Source organism: Lathyrus oleraceus, chromosome 2 (assembly GCF_024323335.1).
Source record: "Lathyrus oleraceus cultivar Zhongwan6 chromosome 2, CAAS_Psat_ZW6_1.0, whole genome shotgun sequence".
Lineage (NCBI taxonomy): Eukaryota > Viridiplantae > Streptophyta > Magnoliopsida > Fabales > Fabaceae > Lathyrus > Lathyrus oleraceus.
Genome location: NC_066580.1, coordinates 448866213 through 448885965, shown reverse-complemented (window position 1 = coordinate 448885965; position 19753 = coordinate 448866213). Strand labels below are relative to the sequence as shown.

At 34.5% G+C, this 19753-nt stretch overlaps 1 protein-coding gene and 1 pseudogene across 1 annotated transcript; both read right to left on the bottom strand.

The window, feature by feature from the left end:
- Positions 1-4158: 4158 nt before the first annotated feature.
- On the bottom strand, positions 4159-7149 carry LOC127123665 (oligopeptide transporter 3-like; annotated as a pseudogene).
- Positions 7150-11698: 4549 nt separating this feature from the next.
- LOC127120249 (uncharacterized) lies at positions 11699-19753 on the bottom strand. Its single transcript, XM_051050657.1, has 26 exons — positions 19335-19753; positions 19081-19242; positions 18411-18576; positions 18201-18317; positions 17979-18109; positions 17727-17877; positions 17194-17261; positions 17009-17107; positions 16795-16910; positions 16276-16450; positions 16070-16180; positions 15897-15975; positions 15619-15762; positions 15417-15530; positions 15062-15183; positions 14898-14980; positions 14691-14812; positions 14482-14602; positions 14265-14402; positions 13884-13980; positions 13621-13731; positions 13038-13130; positions 12825-12930; positions 12399-12541; positions 12208-12297; positions 11699-12086 (listed from the first exon to the last, which is right to left on the bottom strand). The coding sequence occupies exons 1-26, from the start codon at positions 19470-19472 to the stop codon at positions 11955-11957; spliced, it is 3129 nt and encodes a 1042-aa protein (XP_050906614.1). The 5' UTR covers positions 19473-19753; the 3' UTR covers positions 11699-11954.

Here is a 19753-nt window from a genome sequence, read left to right as displayed (position 1 = left end):
AAATCACCTATTTTGTATGGCATAAATTATGATTATTGGAAGGTGATGATGGTTGATTTTCTTAAATCCTTAGGAAGCAAAGCACGGAAAGGCATGTTAAAAGGATGGAAACATCTAATAGTTACTGTTGAAAATGGCACAACCAGTCTGAAATCAGAAGGAGGTTGGACTGATGTTGAAGATGAGGAAACTCTTAAAAACTCTAAGATTTTGAAAGTTATTTTTAATGGTGTGGACAAAAACATGTTTAGGTTGATCAACGCATGTTCAGAAGCTAAAGAAGCTTGAAATATTATAAAAAATGCTCATGAAGGCACATCCAAAATTTGTATGTCAAGGTTGCAGCTTGTTACCACCAAGTTTGAGAATCTGGGAATGAATGAAAAAGACTCTATTTGTGAGTTCCACGTCAGATTGTGTGATATTGTCAACACCTTGTTAACCTTAGGTGAAAATATGTTTGAATAAAAATTTGTCATGAAAATTCTCAGATCATTGCATAAAAGGTTTGATATGAAAATAACTACTTTTGAAGAAGCTCAGAACCTAAGCAGTGTAAAAGTTTATGAACTCATTAGTTCCCATCAAACCTTTGAGATCTGAAAATAAGAACAAAAGCATAGCTTTTGTATCCAACACTTAAGAGAATGAAGATCAATGTGGAGAAAGCTTTTCAGAGGTTATAGCCCTTGTTGGAAGAAAATTCAATGATGATTTGAAAAAGTTGAAAAAAAATGGAGGATAAATGTCTCATGCAAGAGGTCAGACATTAGTCCACTGAACAAGAGTAAAGATGTTTTCAAAGATAACAAAGAAAAAAGAGCTAAGTGTTATGAATGTGAAGGATTTAGCCACATTATGCCTGAATGCCCCATTTTTCTAAAGAAACAAAAAAAGAATTGGCAACCACTCGGTCGGAGTCTAATGATGAAACAACTAATGAAGTGATGGATTTTACTGAGAAATATGACTCTTGCAGTGAGTCTAGTGATGAAGAGATGTCAGCAGAAGATCTTACTGAAACTTATAAAGGGTTTCTCACTGAATGGAAGGAATATTGATTGAGAGAAGAGAAGCAAAAGAAGATCATAAGTGCTCTACTCCTAGAAAAAGATAAGTTTGGTTCAACCATTGCAGGACTGGAAGAAGAAGTCACATTGTTAAAATCCAACTTGACAACTTGACAAAATATATTTGTATATTGAACAATGATTCTGATATGTTAGATGAGATATTAGAGATTGGGGAGAAGAAGACTATTGAGTTTGACTATAGTTCCATGAACAAAAAGGTCAAATTCCCCACTAAGAAGATTTGGTTTTAAATGTTGGACCACATGTCTCAGCATCGTGCTCGACATGTGTACCCTCAACACAGGGGTATTAAGAACTCTACAAAGAGATGTCACCATAGTGGTAGATGTGGTCATATAAGACTTTTTTGCTATAATCTTTATGGATCTCCTCAGTATTATAGTCATCCAAAGTCCAAGAAAAGAAAGCGTAGAAAGCTTAAGCTAAGAAAGTGTCGAAACTCAAGGAACCTGTCAAATGTCTCTTAGCTCATGTTCCTCTTAGAGTTTCTTCTATAAATGATTGTCATTTTGATAGTGGTTATTCACAACATATGACTGGTGAAAGGAGCTATATTGGAGTTAAAGCCTTATTCTAATATGTATGTCACATTTGGTGATGGAACTAGAGGAAGAATAAAGGGGATGGGCAAGCGTGTGAGTTCAGATTTACCATGTCTTGATGATGTGTTGCTAGTAGAAGGATTAACTGCTACAACAAGTTAGAATTTATTGTCTCTAGCAAGGATCAAGTTGTGTTAATGAAGGACTCAAGATTCAAACACAACTGTTATATGTGGATTTGTCAGCCCTAATCCAAGGTTAAGAGCATGAAGGACATCATATCTAAAGATGATATCAAGGGGTTAGCAAAACTCATGATTGAAGAAGAATTATCACTTATGAGATTTAAGAGATTCGTGCAAGAAGTTGTCACTAAAGGGAAGTTTGATGGTCAAACTAGAGGTCCTCCCAACATTGAACAATCAGTAGTGGTTTAGAAGAAGGAGTTGGAGGAGAAGAGAAATTTTGGCATTCCTTCTCATATGTCTGAAATTCTAATTAATCAAAATCATGATAGTGAGTTTGGTGAATCAGGAATTGGTATTTCTCATAGTATCTTAGAGTTCAGTCTCAAAAAATATGTTTCAGATATTATTCTCCATAACATTTCATTTGTTGAAAAAACTCTTATTTTAAGATCGATGGAGACATTATAGATTGACCATTTTATTTTTGCATGCATTGAAAGATAGACATTGTATATGATATGATAATGATTGATAGGATGAATTTGAGAATGGATGTTTGTTTGTGATTGACATATTATTTGTATATTTTACAATTTCATATCTTATTTATGATAAAATTTTAATCATAAATCAACATATGTTTTTTTCTTGTATTTTTCTCAATCATTTTAGGTCATGCTGGTATGAGTTCGCAACGAAAGCTTGATGTTCCACTTTCTACTCCAAATGCAGCAGAAAATGGAGACGCAAATTATCTATGATGAGAATCTTGGCAATTGTCTTTCATATTTTTTATCTTTCAATAAGTGAAATAATATATTTAATTTCACGTATTTGATTATATAATATGCTTTTGTTGTATTCTTGTTTACTTACTATTTATATTTGCTTTAGAGTGGAAAATTCATAAAATGTATGCACAACCAAACCCCATAGATAGTCAAACAAAGCGAAACATTGAAAAAGAAAAATGAGCTCTATTCAGCTAACCACTTGCATGGCCAGCATGAACTAAGTCCTATTATTTTGAGAGGCCAGATTTTTATCATTTTCATTACATTACCTATTTTGAGAGGCCAGCATTAACTACTTTATTTACATAAAATTTTCATTTTTTTGACATTATTAATCAAAATAATAATTTATCTTCCCGTCAATTTTCTTCTTCAAAATTATTCAATTTGATCATCTCATTTAGCACGAAACATATTCATGCAGAAAATACACTAATTCAAGGATACCTGATTAATTCAATCTACTACTCCGGCCTTAATTATAAATTAAAAATAATAATTTTTATGTTTATTAAAAATAATAATTAAATATATTAGTTTTTTTTTTCATATAAAAGAGATAACAAAATTACTAACATACTCTTAAATAAATTGTTATCCATTGAAAATACTCCCTCCATTTTTTATATATAAATTTTAACTTTTAGATTTCATTGAATAATTGATGTATCTTCTTTCTGTCCTAAAAAATTGTAATAGTTGACAATTTTACACGGATTAAAAAAATGTAATAAATGAAATAGAGAACGGTGATTTTACTGAATTATCCAGATCAATCAATGGTGTATTCACTACAACAAACAAGACCTTAGACAGCGCTTTTTTTAGCCTTAGACAGCGCTTTAAAGCGCTGTCTAAACCTCCGCTGCTAAAGGTTTAGACAGCGCTTTTTTAAATCTTAAAAGCGATGTCTAAGCCCCCCCCTAGACAGCGCTTTGGCCAAAAGCGCTTTATAAGACCCTCTTATTTTAAATTTTTTAGGTATACCTTAGACAGCGCTTTTGAAAAGCGCTGTCTAAGCCCCACCCCCTTAGACAGCGCTTTGGCCAAAAGCGCTTTCTAAGACCCTCCCAATTTTTTGCTACATCCAGGCAACGATGCATTAACTCTTGCTCTTTTGACATTGTACTCGACCGGTACAATGCGTTGCTTATGAACAACGACCTAACATTCACATTATTTTGTAGTTGATCCATGTCATAGAAATTCGAGAAAAATTTACGTTAGTGTCGTCTGCCTAACACAACTCTCTCATTTTATTCGAACTTGGGACCGACTATGCATAGTAAAATAACATAGACAAAATTAAAAAGAAAATAACAAACAATAAAAATAAAAATAATATTTTTTTGAATTTTTTTAATTCCTTAGACAAAATTGGAATAATTCACATGGTCAAGCAAGAAGCATATACACAATAATTGCTAAGCAATTGGTTATTAGGTAGTCCTTTCACCTATACTCCAAGCCTAATTTGTTTCCCACCCCAGAAGACAAAAACAGATACAAAAGAGAAAGTTTAGTCCAGGAGGCTTCTCTATTAGAATACAGGACAACCATCCACCACAATTCCTGGTGCAGTAGGGCAAGTAGCCAATGGGCAATGATCCAATTCAGTTCCCCACCATCTCAGACTATGGCCTGCATTTTGCAGAGCAAAGAAAATCAAAACAGCCATAAGAGCCGTGCCTGCATCAAGTGCCACCGATAGAACATAATTGTATTTCTGCCACCAACGTTTGTGGAAGCGAAACACAAAGAAGTTGAAGAACATTCCGGTCAATAGCCAGGTTGCAATGTTGGTTGGAGTTGCAGGTGGCATTTTCAGATGCATCGAGGAGGAATTTTCATGTAGTGCCCGAGTTTGATATCTGACAAGAAATAATGATTGATAAACAATGAAGTTGAACTACATAAATAATGATTGATAAGAAAAAAAAAAGCTTAAACTAGGAGATTTTGAGATGAAAAAGACCTGTGCTATATACATGCATCGAGGAGGAATTTTCATGTAGTGCCCGAGTTTGATATCTGACAAGAAAGATAGCGCATGGGCGGTGGTGATTCTCCCATAAATCTTAAAGAGCAAATTTGCAATTGGTGTTCCATGAAGGACATACCCAATCATGAACTGTGCTATAATGTCATATCCAAGTTGCTGCAAGGTAACCAACCACACTCATGTTAAAATCATAAACTCCTCCATGCATCAAAATAGTATGTTAAAATCGAGATTCGATAGAAAAGAAAAGTACTATACTAGAGATGGAAGAAATACCTGGTTGGTAGTTGCTTGGATGACACCAATTGGGAGGTTTACAACAGAAGCTAAGGCGAAAGCCAAGAGCATACCCCACCATGGAAGTTGCACATCCACTTTCCATACCAAAGACATTATTATGGATAGTGCCATGCTCCCAAATAATACAATGAGGAACCACCATTCTGGTACTGTATTATAAGCCTTCATGAGTCTACCATGCACATCCAATTTTACATTACTCATCGCTGTTCTGCTTTGTCTCAATATTTTTCTGCGAGCGAACATGAAACTATGTCAGTGAGGGTCACGATAAGTCGATAAGAAATAAATCTATTATACAGGCTTTGAGAACAGCCTACCTGCCCTTAAACAATGCTACATGAGTGAGGGTTGACGTAAACCTAGCGAAACCTGCTCCAATAGATAATGCGTAGAGAGGACTGAGGTATAACTTGCTATATTTGTTGTATGCATCTATGTTAAGATCATATTCTTCATTTAAAATCTTAGTAGTGTCATACTTTTGTCCATCGTGAGTGAACAACTGATTAGAGAATATAGGAAACTTTCTAGCATCGAAAGTGTTAAACTTCCAGTAACATATAGGTAGAATTATATAGACAAACATGATAAATCCAACTCCCATATTAACAATGGAAGTCCATGGTGCAACAAGAGGGCTGCCACGATAAGCTGAAATCCCAGCCCAATCAAATGTGAAGGCGCCGACTCCAAGTCCTCGGTAACCTGATCCAACTTGATGTGCTGTTACGTTATTCGGCCACACCTAGCAAACCCATGAGAAGAATGTTAATACTGTGAAAAGATATCCAGGGAATGCATAATACAGGAAGCTTAGAGCCATTCCAATGAGGAAAAACTGCATCCTTGTAAGTCCTTTTGATTTTTCATTTTTTTCATGGAGAGCCCTGTAGCATAAGGTTTATGATGTAATCAAAACTAGTACTAGAGTATAAAATAGTAGTAACAAACTAGCAAGTTTTCATCTTAAGGTATCCGTGTCAACATGTCAGTGTGACTTAATATAGAAGTAAGGGTAAAAGAATGAACCTAAAGAGAGAGACTTGTGCGAGGTTTGCTGGCCACCACATTTCAATTGGGTTCACCAGATACCTCCTCAGAATCCCAGCCCATCCAAACCCTATTAACTGCAAACTCAATTTACAACTATATAAAGCAAATTTATCACAGAATATTTTAACCATGGAAAGATATATATTCAACTCATCTTCTACACTTTTTTCATGATAAGATAATCGTAATAATAACCTGTGCGCTTATGACGATGAGGAGAGCGAGAAGAAAACTGAGAGATTCTTTATAATAAGCTTTCATAATAGTAATGGCACCAATGAAGTAAACATCACCACCACCGCCGGAGGAGGAAACACCATAGTTAGCGAAGATAGCGATGATAACATGCTCCTTCATGTTAAACGGTCCAGGATTTAGAGTAAAACGCCATCCAACAAAACTGTACTCCTTCGTCGGAAGAGTTGTGGCCATGAACTTTCCGATTGGGAGAACAGCGATTTGCATGAGAATGGCTGAGATAGTGAGAGGCTGAGTTCGCTGTTAGGGTTCGCTGGAGGGGTTTAATCGCAGGAGGGAAAACAAAAAGAACTGAGAACGAAAATAGAAGTCTGAAATTTAATTTTAATTAGACCTTAGACAGCACTTTTGTGGAAAGCGCTTTCTAAGATATGCCTTAGACAGCGCTTTCCAAAAGCGCTTTCTAAACCCCCACCTTAGACAGCGCTTTTGGTTTTAATTTTTTTTTTAATTGAAAGACTTTAAATAGCGCTTTCTCAAAAGCGCTGACTAAGGTCTATATTTAAAAGCGCTTTCTAAAAGCGCTGTCTAAGGGGGGGTCTTAGACAGCGCTTTCTAAAAGCGCTGTCTAAGACCCCCCCTTAGACAGCGCTTTCATTATTTTTTTAGAACATTTTTCGTGTTTTATTTTTATTTTAACCTTAGACAACGCTTTCTTTTAAAAGCGTTGTCTAAGATGCGCTGTTAAAAAACCTTTTTGGCGTAGTGATTTGAATTAACATTAACACAAAGTGATAAAATAATAAATTAATTGTATTATTTAGAGGGTAAAATTAATTGTATTATTACTTACGTGCCACGTGAAAATTCTAAAATGTCTCCAGATTTCAGAGATGCATCTTTGGACGCATCAAATTCTGATTTAACCTTAAAATATTTCGGAGATGCATCTTCAAACGTTTTACGGAGATCCATCTTCGGAGGTATTAGAGCTTAAATCGCGTCAGAACCCTCTTCTTCCGTATTTCTAAAAAAACTCAAAAGTTTATCAAACTAAAAACAAATTTCATCAATCAAATCCAAAATCAAACAACCAAACTCAAAGGATCTTCAATCAACATCAAGGACATCAAAGACATCATCCAACACTGAAACAAAATCCAAATTTATAGTTTTTAATGTTTATGATAAGTTTTTTGAGATTTTGTGTAAATGAGTAAAAAATGATGATTTAGGTAATAAATGAGTAGGAAATGCAAGAATTTTAGTTTATACATAATGTAAAACATGTTTGTTTGTTGAAAATCACGATCAAACCATTTATTTTGAGGTTCGCATGTCAACATTGTCGTCATTGATGACCTGAAAAGTTGCAGAAATTTTCAGAGATGTATCTCAAAAAAAAATTATTGAATTCATATTACCCGAAGATGCATATCTGTAAATTATCAATATGTTTTTTTCTTGCTTGTATTTTTGCTTGTACTAATTGTCTGGTTTAATTACAGGCATTATAGATAAACATGATAGACTGAGACATGGGAGGATTGCATAACATGCATCAGTACGACGGAGAAGAGTCAGGTTTCAGAGTCTCTTGTTCACTCTGGTCATTCAGAGATATCTACTTCTATGGATCATGTTTCTCCATCTTCTTTTTCTTCCCGTAGGAGACAGGTTTCACCTATCGATCCATCACTCTCTTCATCCTCCTACAGGCATCGGGTTTCACTTATTCATACGCCAAAGATACCCGAGTCACCGGTGGTATCCGAGGCACCAGTGCCAACTCCGATAGATGATGCTTCTGAGTCAATGTCACCTCCGAATACTGATCTTGTTGAGTCAGTGCCACCTCCTAATGGAGAGGCTGATGAGGATGCTAAGCTAGAGTCATTTGAAGGAGGCCAGGTAGAGTTATCATGCCTCTATACCTAGACCATACTGCTAGACGTATCTGAGACGGCGAGGTAATATTAGTTGGATTCATTCTTTTTAATTTATGTTTATTAATATATTACAAGTTTCTAGCATTAATTTTTTTCTTCTGCAGGATCGTGATCCACTGAAGATTATTAACCACGGGCGAAAAATTATTATCCAGTCTCAGCTGAATGAGGAGTGATTTCAGGCAACTTTGTCCCTATCTGAGATGAAGGACTTATGCATGACCGGTTATATTACGGTCAACCACGGGATGCTTAATGCATTCGTGGAGAGATGGCACATCGAGACCTCGTCATTTCATCTCCCGCTTGATGTGATGTTTATCACACTCGACGATGTGTCTTTTTTGCTACATGTTTCTATTAGGGGGGAAACTTCTAGATCGTGGGAGGATTAGCAATGATGAGGCACTCGAGTTGATGGTAGAGTATTTGGGAGTTGACTTAGAGATTACGATGTCGGAGATGGAGAGAACCAGGGGGCTCATGCTAGATTTGAATTTCTGGAGAGAGAGAGAGAGAGAGAGAGAGAGAGAGAGAAGGTATATACATATGAGCTCGTTATAGTACATCAGGCTAGAGGTGATGACGAGCAGGTGGGGCTCTACAGAGCGTATCTGCTAAATTTGGTTGGCACTGTAATTTTTGTGGATGAGAGGGCCACTTATACAGATGTCTATCTACGATAGTTCGAGGAATTCGGGAGGATCTATGAGTATAACTGGGGGATGCTTGTTTGGTCTACTTGTACTCTAAGTTATTATAGTGTTGTAGATGGAAGGTGTAGCAGGTCACATGCAGCATTACACTACTAGCAGTGATATTTATTGGTCTTTTTATGTTTCTGTGTCATTTTCATGTTGAGGATGTATTGCCTAGATTTCATTGCATGGTGGAGATTGTGCATGTAGGCATTGACAGAGGTATCTTTCCTAATGGGTTTGATGTGAGGCAGATCTTAGATGTCATCGTGACGGAGGCACGAGAGACATTGATGTACCAGAGACAACGCTGGAGGACATGGAATATTGAAGTATGGGGAGCCATAGGAGCCAGAGATGTAATCTGACATACACAGTAGTGTAGTAGTATATAGTTAGTGTACTTTATATTTATTACTACCTCCGTTTTTTATTATATGTCGCTTTGGAAAAATATTTTGTACCACAATATAAGTCGTTTTATGATACCAATGAATCATTAATGTTATTTTTCCTATTATACCCTTAAATATTTATTATTCTCTCTCCTTTCAATTATGTTAAGTTGTCTTTCCAATACCATTAATGAAGGATAATTTTGTAAAATCCTTCATAATTTATCTTTTTCATACCATAATTATTACATTTCTTAATACGTGTGAAAAGTCAAAAACGACTTATAATAAAAAACGGAGGGAGTATGAATTATATTTTATTTTCACTTCATGTTACTTTATATATGTCATTTTGGATTGGAGCATCGGGATTGCATATCAATTGTATGATTTAAATTTTGTCATAAACATGATACATAATATTTATAAATCTTCATCTGAATAAAGATAAACAGATCATAACTTGCATTGTTCTGATATGTTACAGATATATATATATATATATATATATATATATATATATATATATATATATATATATATATATCTCCGAAAAATAAACAGAAATACATCTTCGAAACAATTAACGTGTAAAATATTTTTCAGAGTAAATCTCTCTATAATTTATGTTTTAAATGCTACAGAGATGCATCTCCAAATCAATTAACGTTTTAATTTAAGACAAACTGCGTCCAGAAATGCATCTCTAGAATTTGAAGAACATTTTGGGATTTTCAGAGGATATTTTCCACCCATAAGGACTGTTTTCCTTCCATGCCCCACTTCTGGAAAAAAAGTTTCACAAATGTCCCACTTTAAAAAAAATCCCAAAACCATTTGAAGAGAGAACCCGGTCATTAAATGGTCAAGGGTACCCTACGTTTTTTTTTACGTGGGGCATCGATCAATGAAAGGAGGGGGATATTAATAACTTAAAACGAAAAAAATTAAAATATATTAACCCATCGGCATCAATGAAAGGAGGAGGATATTAATAATTTAAAACGAAAAAAAAAATTAAAGTATATTGACCCCTCGGTCATTCAATGATCGGGCTTCTTTTTTGTTGAATCTCGCTTCATGCCCCCGGCCAAATAATGGACGGGCATGTTCAGAAAATGGGGCAGTTGGATAATTTCTTTTCAGTTTAAGATATTTGAGGATTTAAAAAACTCCCTCCATAAGTAAGAGTGTAAGTGGATCAGAAAAAACCAGTCAAACCGACAATCCAAATCAAACCAAATCGAAATAAAACCAGTTGTTTTTGATTCAGTTCTAAAACTAAATCGAACCAATGAAAACTAATGTGGTTTGTTTCAGTTCTCGGTATTAGTTTTTAGGAACCAATGAATCGAACCAATTGATATAATTATGCTCTAAATATTTTTATTTCAACTATTGTATCAATCCAATCATTCTCCATCTTTGTTTATACTTCCTTCCTTTCAGCAAAACACACATCTAGAACCAAACTCCAAAACATAAAAAATTCCTTTCTGCAAAACACACATCTAGAACCAAATAGAAACCATAAGTCAAACTTGCTTTCATTGAATTGTTGCTCTCACTACTCACCACACGCATTTCTCTCTCTACCGTCGTTCTAACATGTTATGGTTGTCTTCTTTGTGTTTTAATTCTTAGTTAATTTTTTTTATTTTTTTTCTGTTTCTTCTTCTTCAACAAAATTGCTTCTAATCTTGTTAAAAAAATAGTTGTAATGCATGTTTAAGGTATGAAACATATTAATTGATGTGTGCTTTTTTGTGTTCTATTTGTTAAGTTTTCAAATCCCTTTTCAACTTTCTAATTTCAAATATCAACTTTTATGATAGAGAATTTATTTCATGATAATTTATTTGAAAAATAAAGCATGAAATAAATTATATGTAATATATTATATTAAAAAATAATAATATAAAATACGCCAAAGAAATATCAAAGTGAAGAATAAATTGATGAATATAGTGCTTAAAAATAAACATTGTAAATCGATCAACCGAGCCAAACCAACCAATTAATTTGATTCAGATCTATTTTTGAAAATGTTAAAAATCAAACCAAACCAAATTGATAAAGATATCATCGATTTGAACCTTTTTTTATACCAAAATACGATCCAAACCGAACCGATTACACCCCTACCTATAAGATAAGAAATTCCTAAATATTTTAAAACAAACGTTTTTTAAATGCGACACTTATTTGGAAAACTTATTTTGAGAAAGAGGGAATATATAATACAGTCTAAATACATTATTAATTGAATCAATCTAAAAATCAAAATTTATTTATAAAAGAGGTCTAAATTTGTTCACATTTATTTATATTTAAAATCAAAAAAATTGGAAGATTTTTTTTATAAATAAAACCGGAGGCAGTACCTTAAGAAAAATTGGCAGGCTCCAACTTTCAGCATTTTCCATCAATATTTAATAATTAAAAAAAATAATCAACCTATCCCTATTAGAGTTGGAAAAACTTGTGAAACAAATAAGTTTATTATACACTATATCAGTTTTACAATACATAAGAATGTGGAACTCTTCATTCTATTCGGGCTGCCAAACTCTGAATGTGGGAGAGGAGAATACATGTGCACCAATCTAACACAAACTCTTGTGCTATACCAGATCGATCCTACATTCAACTGTGTTCTCCATGCTGTGACCAAAATTGCTTTTCTAATTAAACAAATTGACTAGAGACAGAATTTTCTCACTTATACATAAATGGCATTAGTTTGCAAGCCTTGGTGGCTTGATAAAGTATATACTCCTCACAAACCCTTTTCCAACTTCACCTACAGCTTTTAGCACCTTCCGAGGGTCATATCCTCCTTCCTCAACCACTTCCTCTTGTTTCCGCTTCTTTGAAAAAGAAAGAAAAAGTAGTGATCAGAAGATCCATTAGCTTTGATTTGTATAGTAAGAATTCATAATATAGTTTGCACCAAATCAACGACCAACAATATAAGCACAAATTTTATACCTTGGAAGGACATGATTTCCCCCATGTTAGACCGATGGCATCGCCTCCTAGAGAATCATGCCATAACTTGAATGTGGTGGAAAACTCTTTCTACAAGTGATAAGTGAGGAAATCAAGATTAGTAAAGAGAAAGCCGTCAGAGGGAAACAACAACACTATGTTCAAAACCAAACCATTTTCATTGTACTTACCTCTAAATCTTTGATAAAGCACCTTGATGGATCGAAGTCAACCAGCAACTTCTTTTTAAGTTCTTCTGGCCTACCCTTCAAATCTTTAGGCAACAAAAAGGGTTGGAAGCACTTGCTAGCATGTCCTTTAGCAACTTGAGTTCCTGGAACATTTCAAATGAGAATATCATTTGATAAGTTAATCTTGTGAAGGCGAAGAAGATAAAGTGAGGGAAAAGGACAAATATATTTGTTAGCATACTGTAACTGAGACCAATGTCATTCTTGTCTTATATGTTTGGTAGATCTAGAATATGATTGGTTCATGAAATTGTAAATTGTCTTGCTACAAATAATTATCACTGTCAACTAATGATATCCCCCTCACTCTTGAACCATTTTATATACTGTACAATTCTGTAAACTACCAGCTATTAAGAACTATACCGTGGCCAACTTCTGATGAGAAGAGAAGCCTTTGAGGATACGCAAGTTTGTCCTTGTGGAGAATAATGATTGCATCATAATTGTTCAAAGGAGTCCGTAAAAGGCACTGTCGCAAGATTTGAATAAAGCATTAGCCTCTCACAAGAAATCTTATTATAATCTACCACTGAAAGTTGAAACAAGTTAAAAATTAAAAAAATGTGTTCAACTTACCTCCCATCTATTTGGACCAATCTCCTCCTGAAATGTGAGTTTCCTCAACAAATTTGCACTGCTTTGGGCATATGCCGCTAATCTTTTAAGTTCCTGTTAACAATGGACATACAACACCTCATTATCAATTAGCATGCAATCACTAGATTAATTAAACAGTATTGAAATGTTTACTTAAAGGTTCAAAACAATAGTATGTTAGCATGCTGAACTTTTACAGAACCCCAACTGTGGTGGATATTGTTACTAGCAATTTATTGTTACTTAAAGACAGACTAGCACTAGCATGCTGAACTATTATAGAATACCGACTGTTGTGAATATTATTATCATTAGCAATTTATTGTTAGCACCCAAGCAACTCATTGATACTTAAAGACAGTCTAGCACCCAACCCAAGCAATCTTATACATTGTAGATCTTATATATCGTAGATTACTAAAAACAGAGTGAGGACAGACATTACAATTAACAAAAACAAAGAGGAACTTAATCAAGAAACTTTAGGCTTAATGACATAAACATATACAAAACTCATTTTATATCCAATTTAAAGAAAATTTATCTTCAACTCGGGACTAACCAGTGCACTAGGTGATAATCCAGTCCAGGCCTCAGATGCTTTATCATAAACTGTAGCCAAGAACATCACCGGCCCTACATTTTGACCTTTTCTTTGTAGCAAAAAGTTATCCTGAAAACCCATAGTTACCATCAAGAACATATATTTTTTAAGACCAACATTATCAACAAGTAATTACTCTTTTTTTCATACTGAAAAGAAGCAAAGCCTTGGAAAATAACAGACTATAAAGTCAACAAGTTTTTTCTTAATTATGTACTTACATTTATTTCTTTTACATCACTTTGGCTCAAGTCATTATTTATGTCAACAACCAAGGGAGAAAAAGTCCAATCATAGTCTGAGAGCAACTGCAGGAATCTGTCGATGAAACAAAAGTGTTAAAATATGTACAAATCAATAACCATAATTAGAAATTTGGATGTTCAGTTTCGGCCTCTTCAGGCAATTGTCCATCCTAACTTCATATACCCAATTGTGAAACCCCTTAACAAGGGAAAGATTATGTTAACTGTGGTAATGAGCTTTATGACAATCCACCAAGAAAATTAGGTTTAAAGAGAACACTTACTCCTGCCTGGTAAGATATTCAATATTTCTCATCATCTTCTGAGTAAATAAGTAACAAAAAATAGGAAACACACCTTAAAAATCCAGTGATCCGTGAGCAGGGAGCATCAAATGGCAAAGGATTGAGAAAGAGATATGCAACCAATAGCTCAATGGCCTCCTCTACCAAACAAGCAGAAAATAGATGTGAAGCAGCCCAACGTTTTGCTAGTCTAGACAAAGAAAAAAACCTGAGTTACAGATCATAAATGGAATTTTATATGTAAACATAGAAATTTTCAAAATGTTCACCTAACTACTGGTCCATAAATTGGGTAAAGACTTTGTAATCCATTTATCATGCTAGCATGTTGACTACGAATGAAAAGCGTCTTGTCTGCAGAATGTACCAGTATCTTTTTATCATTCCCAACTGCATATTAAAATGGTTTGATAAGTAAAACTCAGAAATGGCATTTCCATTTAAATAATCATAACCTTATAATAAGTGTAAGTCATACTTTCTTTGAGTAAACTAAGGGCCCTCTCATGCAATAGTTTAAGACGAAATGCATATCCTGACATTAATACATCCACATCATCCTGAGTTGCAGTGCATGTCATCCCCCACTTCTTTTGAAGACTGCCATAATAACATAATCCTGTCATATTAAACACTGAAAAAGAAGAACATAATACTGAAGCAAATAAAATACACAAGTCTTCACCTTTCTCCAATTTGAATAAGGAAACTAGATTTTATTTTTTCAATTGCAGTTTCATCCATTGGCCAGTTCCCAGAACCTTCCAGCTGTAAAGAGCAAAAAAAGTGTTTGTAAAGTTCCTGTGCATAGGTCAATTCATTGAGCAGCACTGGAGCGTAAAATCATACCTGAATCATAATTTCTAGTGGTTGAATGCAAGATGGAACCAACTTATTCAGTCTGAGAGATTCAATCTTTTCATTAGCTAGTAGATGAGGTTCGGGAGGGAAGACTGATGTAAACCTAAATGCTGTAAATGATAATGAACATGTAACAATGATTTGGATTAGGTCAAGCTTCAAGAAATTCAACATGTAGAACTTAAACACCCTCATTTCTTTTCTTTGGCAAAAAGTTATCAGTTTTGGTTTAAAATATAACACACTCCAAGCATTGACACAAATGACTTTAAAAATAACACAAGAAAATCTTTGAAGATTGCATATTTGAATAAATAAATGTTTGTTCAGGTGAAGAAATTACCAGAGTCTAAAGGTTGTACACTAGACACCTTCAAAGGAAGGTTTTCAATAAGACGCAAACGTTTTGATAGAACATCAAATGCCTCGAGCAAACTTCCAGAGTATGATATAGGATCTGTGGGTTAATCATTTCAAAAGAACAGAAGATGTTAATAACAGAAGCATAAGAGGTCAAAAAATAAGTGAATAGATAAGATTGTTACCAGCAGCACCATGAGCCAAAGAAAAATCAAGTTGATCCACAACTACTACAATATTGTCCTTGGGTAGAGATAGATGCAGACTAAGGACGTGCTTGGCTATATTTTTCAAAATCAGATGCCTTTCCCATTTCTGACATTCCCACACTATTTTAGAAAGAAAAAAAAAAGTGTTACCATGTTATTCATCAAGATAATTTAACTTGGCCAGTAAGATAAGAAAGCTATGTTAGTCATACTTGATCAACTAAATACATGAATTGCAACAGTAGATGCCTCACCTGTGCTTTCTGCAATTCTACTGTCTTTAAATCTTCTAAGCTCTGCTTTTTCTCCCCAAAACTTTCGAAATTCAAGACCCTGTTTGAAATCATGAGTAAGGACTGCAGTGCATTCAAAGCAACACAAACTTGAACACAAGGAAAAACAGAAGGAACATGAAAAAAGAATGTACCTCTTCTTTACTCTCGGCATTTGGACCAATATCAACCATCCTATATGCTTTCTCCAAATTACTGACTGAAATTCCTATGAACAAGGGCTCTTTATCAAGTATTGACAAGCCCTGAGGTTGTGAATTCAATCAGAGACAGAATAGAAAAAGGAAAAACATGAAGCATATTTTAAATGAGATGCTGAAATTCATTCTTGAAACCATACATCATCCACACGCCACTGACATTCTGCATTTCTCCATATAACTCGAATGAATTTTGCTCTATCACCCAACCCTTTAGTTAATATAGCATGTATTTTCTCCTCGTACAATCTCCAGCATTCATCATCCGAACAAATTCCTGATGCATATAGCTCTTTGTTTCCTTTGAAGTTTATTCTATAAGAGTAAAACATGTAATACAATAAGCTTGCAGCTTTTACAGCTTGAAGCAAACCATTATGAAAATGAATCAACAGAATAACCCAGTTATACAGCATCTGAATCAATATGGTATTTATCACCAAGAAAAGCAAGGGGAGGAAGAAAAAAAGGCAACTCTCCTTAGTGTTATAACGTAACACAAAAATAAACGTGTATGATATAAGTTACGTGAACTTGTTTACTTACACCATTATAGCTTTCATGCTTTTCATATGCATGTTACTTTTCATACACCTTCCTATTCAAATATCCCAACAGGATTATCAATTACAAACACATGCTAGATTAAAAAACATTACCTCATACAGTAATCATATTTAACAGCATAGTCAATCTTGGTCATAAAAACTTCCTCAAATCCACCACCTCTACACTTTTCCATGCATTTAAGTGTCATAGCAGCCTCGTCTTGAAGCTGAATATATACATTGAATAATCAAAATGAGTATGTGGTGTGATATAGTATCAAAAAGGAAAAGAAAAGGCAAAGTTGGTGTGCTGGCCAAAATATACCTGGGTAAAACCAATCCTAGACATTCGAAAAGCCAAATTGAATGCCCCCGATGGGTGACATATCACAATTGGAAATGACCCTTTTAGTTGCATCCTTTCCTATCATAAATGGAACATGAACGTTTACACACACTGTACACAAAAGAGAATTACAAAAGTAGACAAAAAAAGTCAAAGATCTAGACCTCTTTAGTAATATTTCCCTGGCCTTCCTTTGGAAAGTAGAGACCTCGGCTCCATGTCTCTGAAGTGGCTGCAAAACCAATCACAATAATAAATATATATATTTAATATCTAAGCTTTTTAAGCCCCCACTTCCAGCCTTAGCCAATTTTATGACGGTAGCAAATTCCCTACAAATTCACTGAGAAACTAACTATACATGGCAGCAAAGATCTATTTATGTAATGCTTTCGTGGAATTCAAATATACTAATTCACAGAAACAACAATAGTGAATTGAGAATATCAAAATATGGCAAGCAAACACTGTATAGTCATCAAAATAAATCAGTATAGAGTGAGAGATGATAAATGTTTTTACAGCATTTTCATTTTAAAATAAATAAAGTGCATGAAATGTGTAGCACATTGAAAAATGGCACTCATAATTCTCCAATGTAAACAGGTTCACTTTCATAACAGATCAATCATGGTGTCATAACATCGTGAGGAGTACTAAATAAAATGAGTCTGTAAAGGAGAGTCTATATGCATACCAAGGAAGTTCAAAGTAATGCGAATTATTTCAATGGCCTTCATTGACTTCTTAATTTGTTCCCTAGAAGCAAGATGTGCCAGTATGATGGATATCAAAAATCCATTCAGGCAATCATGAGCATATATTGAACTTCTCTGTCGAGCCCATACCTAAAACCGGGAAGAGCAGCATTGAATTCAGTGTTTCCATGTAAACATTTTATTCTTATTACTTAATGCACAAATGCCCATAAGAAATTCAAATATCAAACCTTCAGTAGGATTAAAGCTTCTCTTAGTTCCTTCCATCCAAGAAAAAGTTTGTTCATTAATTCTGTTTCCTCTATAAACATATCTTCCAAGATACTAGAATTATACTTCAGTGTGGCTTGAACAGAACTCCCTTCAGAACATTAACAATCAATCATCAATCCATTGTATAAGAAGAAGCAAAAATCTCAAAGAAATCGAATTTAGGTGTTAAAGGTACAAACCATTGTTTGAATTATGAATGTTATTACGTGTCATGTTTAACTTTGGTATGCTAAAGATTGACATGGCCGATGGAATAATTCTCACAAAAAAACCATCAACATCAACAAGCTTTGCAGCTGCAGAAAATTCCTCCATTAGTCATCCCAATATTATTTTATAAACAAAAAGCATTGAAACTTAAATCCTAAGCTAACAATCAATGTACAAACCCGGATACACAATCAGTAAAGGCTTTCGAGCTTCGTTCTGCAAGGTAGACCATTCAACCCTACCAATAGATGGAGATTTCTCCAAATACTTTTTCAGCAAGCAGAGATAAAGACACCTTTTGGCATGGTATCTATAGTTCAAATAATCCTTCTCATGGAAGCACTCCTATCATGATAGAATATATAGAGTTATAAACATATATAATATCAAAGCATGCACTCAACACCAATAAACGAAATGATTTACTCCTTCTGTTTCAAAATGAATGTCGTTTAGCAAATAAATTTGGTTTCAAAATGACTCTCATTCTCATTTTTCAATGTAGAAATAATTACTATTTTCCAATTGGGTTCTTTAATTATTACTCTCTACACTACTTTCAACACATTAATAAGGTTAATTTAGTAAAAGCATAATATCTTATGAGAATATTATTGCATTCCTTAATCTGGGCAAAAACCTATAAACATTCATTTTGAAACCAAGGGAGTAATTCATATGCATCAAGTTTTTCAGCTGACAAATAATCATAATCATTAAATCATTGCAATCTTCTGACTTTTACACTGGCATGGCATTCAAATTAAACCCTAAACTAATTTAAACATCAACTAACATACATTATACACATAGACTATATAAAAGTAATCTGCTTCATATGAATAATACCTTTGGTAACCTTATAATAAGATCCACGTTTAATTCAGGCCTTGCAACACTTTGTATGGAGTAACTACCACCAAACTTAAAAACCGAAGGCTTCTTAAATTTGAACTCCACCTTATCAGCACCAATGTCCCTAACAAAACTCGGTGCCAAATCCGCAGTAACCTGCAAATTCAACCAACGAGCATTGAGCACAATCAGTATCGAATGTTTCAAAAGCAAAAGTAAATAGTGAAAAAAATTGAGAGAATAATAACCTTATAGTTTTTAGGGATTTTGTCGATGGAAGATTTGATGGAGGAGACAGTGTCGTCTACAAGTTTAGAAAACTGAGGAGAGTAATCTACTTGAACTTCTTTCAATAGTTCGCTCACTTTAAACTCCATTGAATCCATGAAAGCTTTGAAGAATGTATGAAAAACAGGTTTGGGGGGTTTAGGGGTTTAAGAAAGAGATGTCAGGTGACGAAACTGTCTGTGACAGAGTGGCCGGACGGAGCGCGGGAAGACTGGAACCAGGGAAGACGCACGGAGAATGGTGTTTGCGAGAAGTGAATAGCAGGGAAAGAGGGTGGCCGGAAGAGAGTGGCGCGGCGGAAGGAGAAGTGTATGGTGGCGGAGGAGTTGCACGAGAGAGAAGAGTAAAACTAAACTTAGGTCTTTTAGGTAGATAAAAT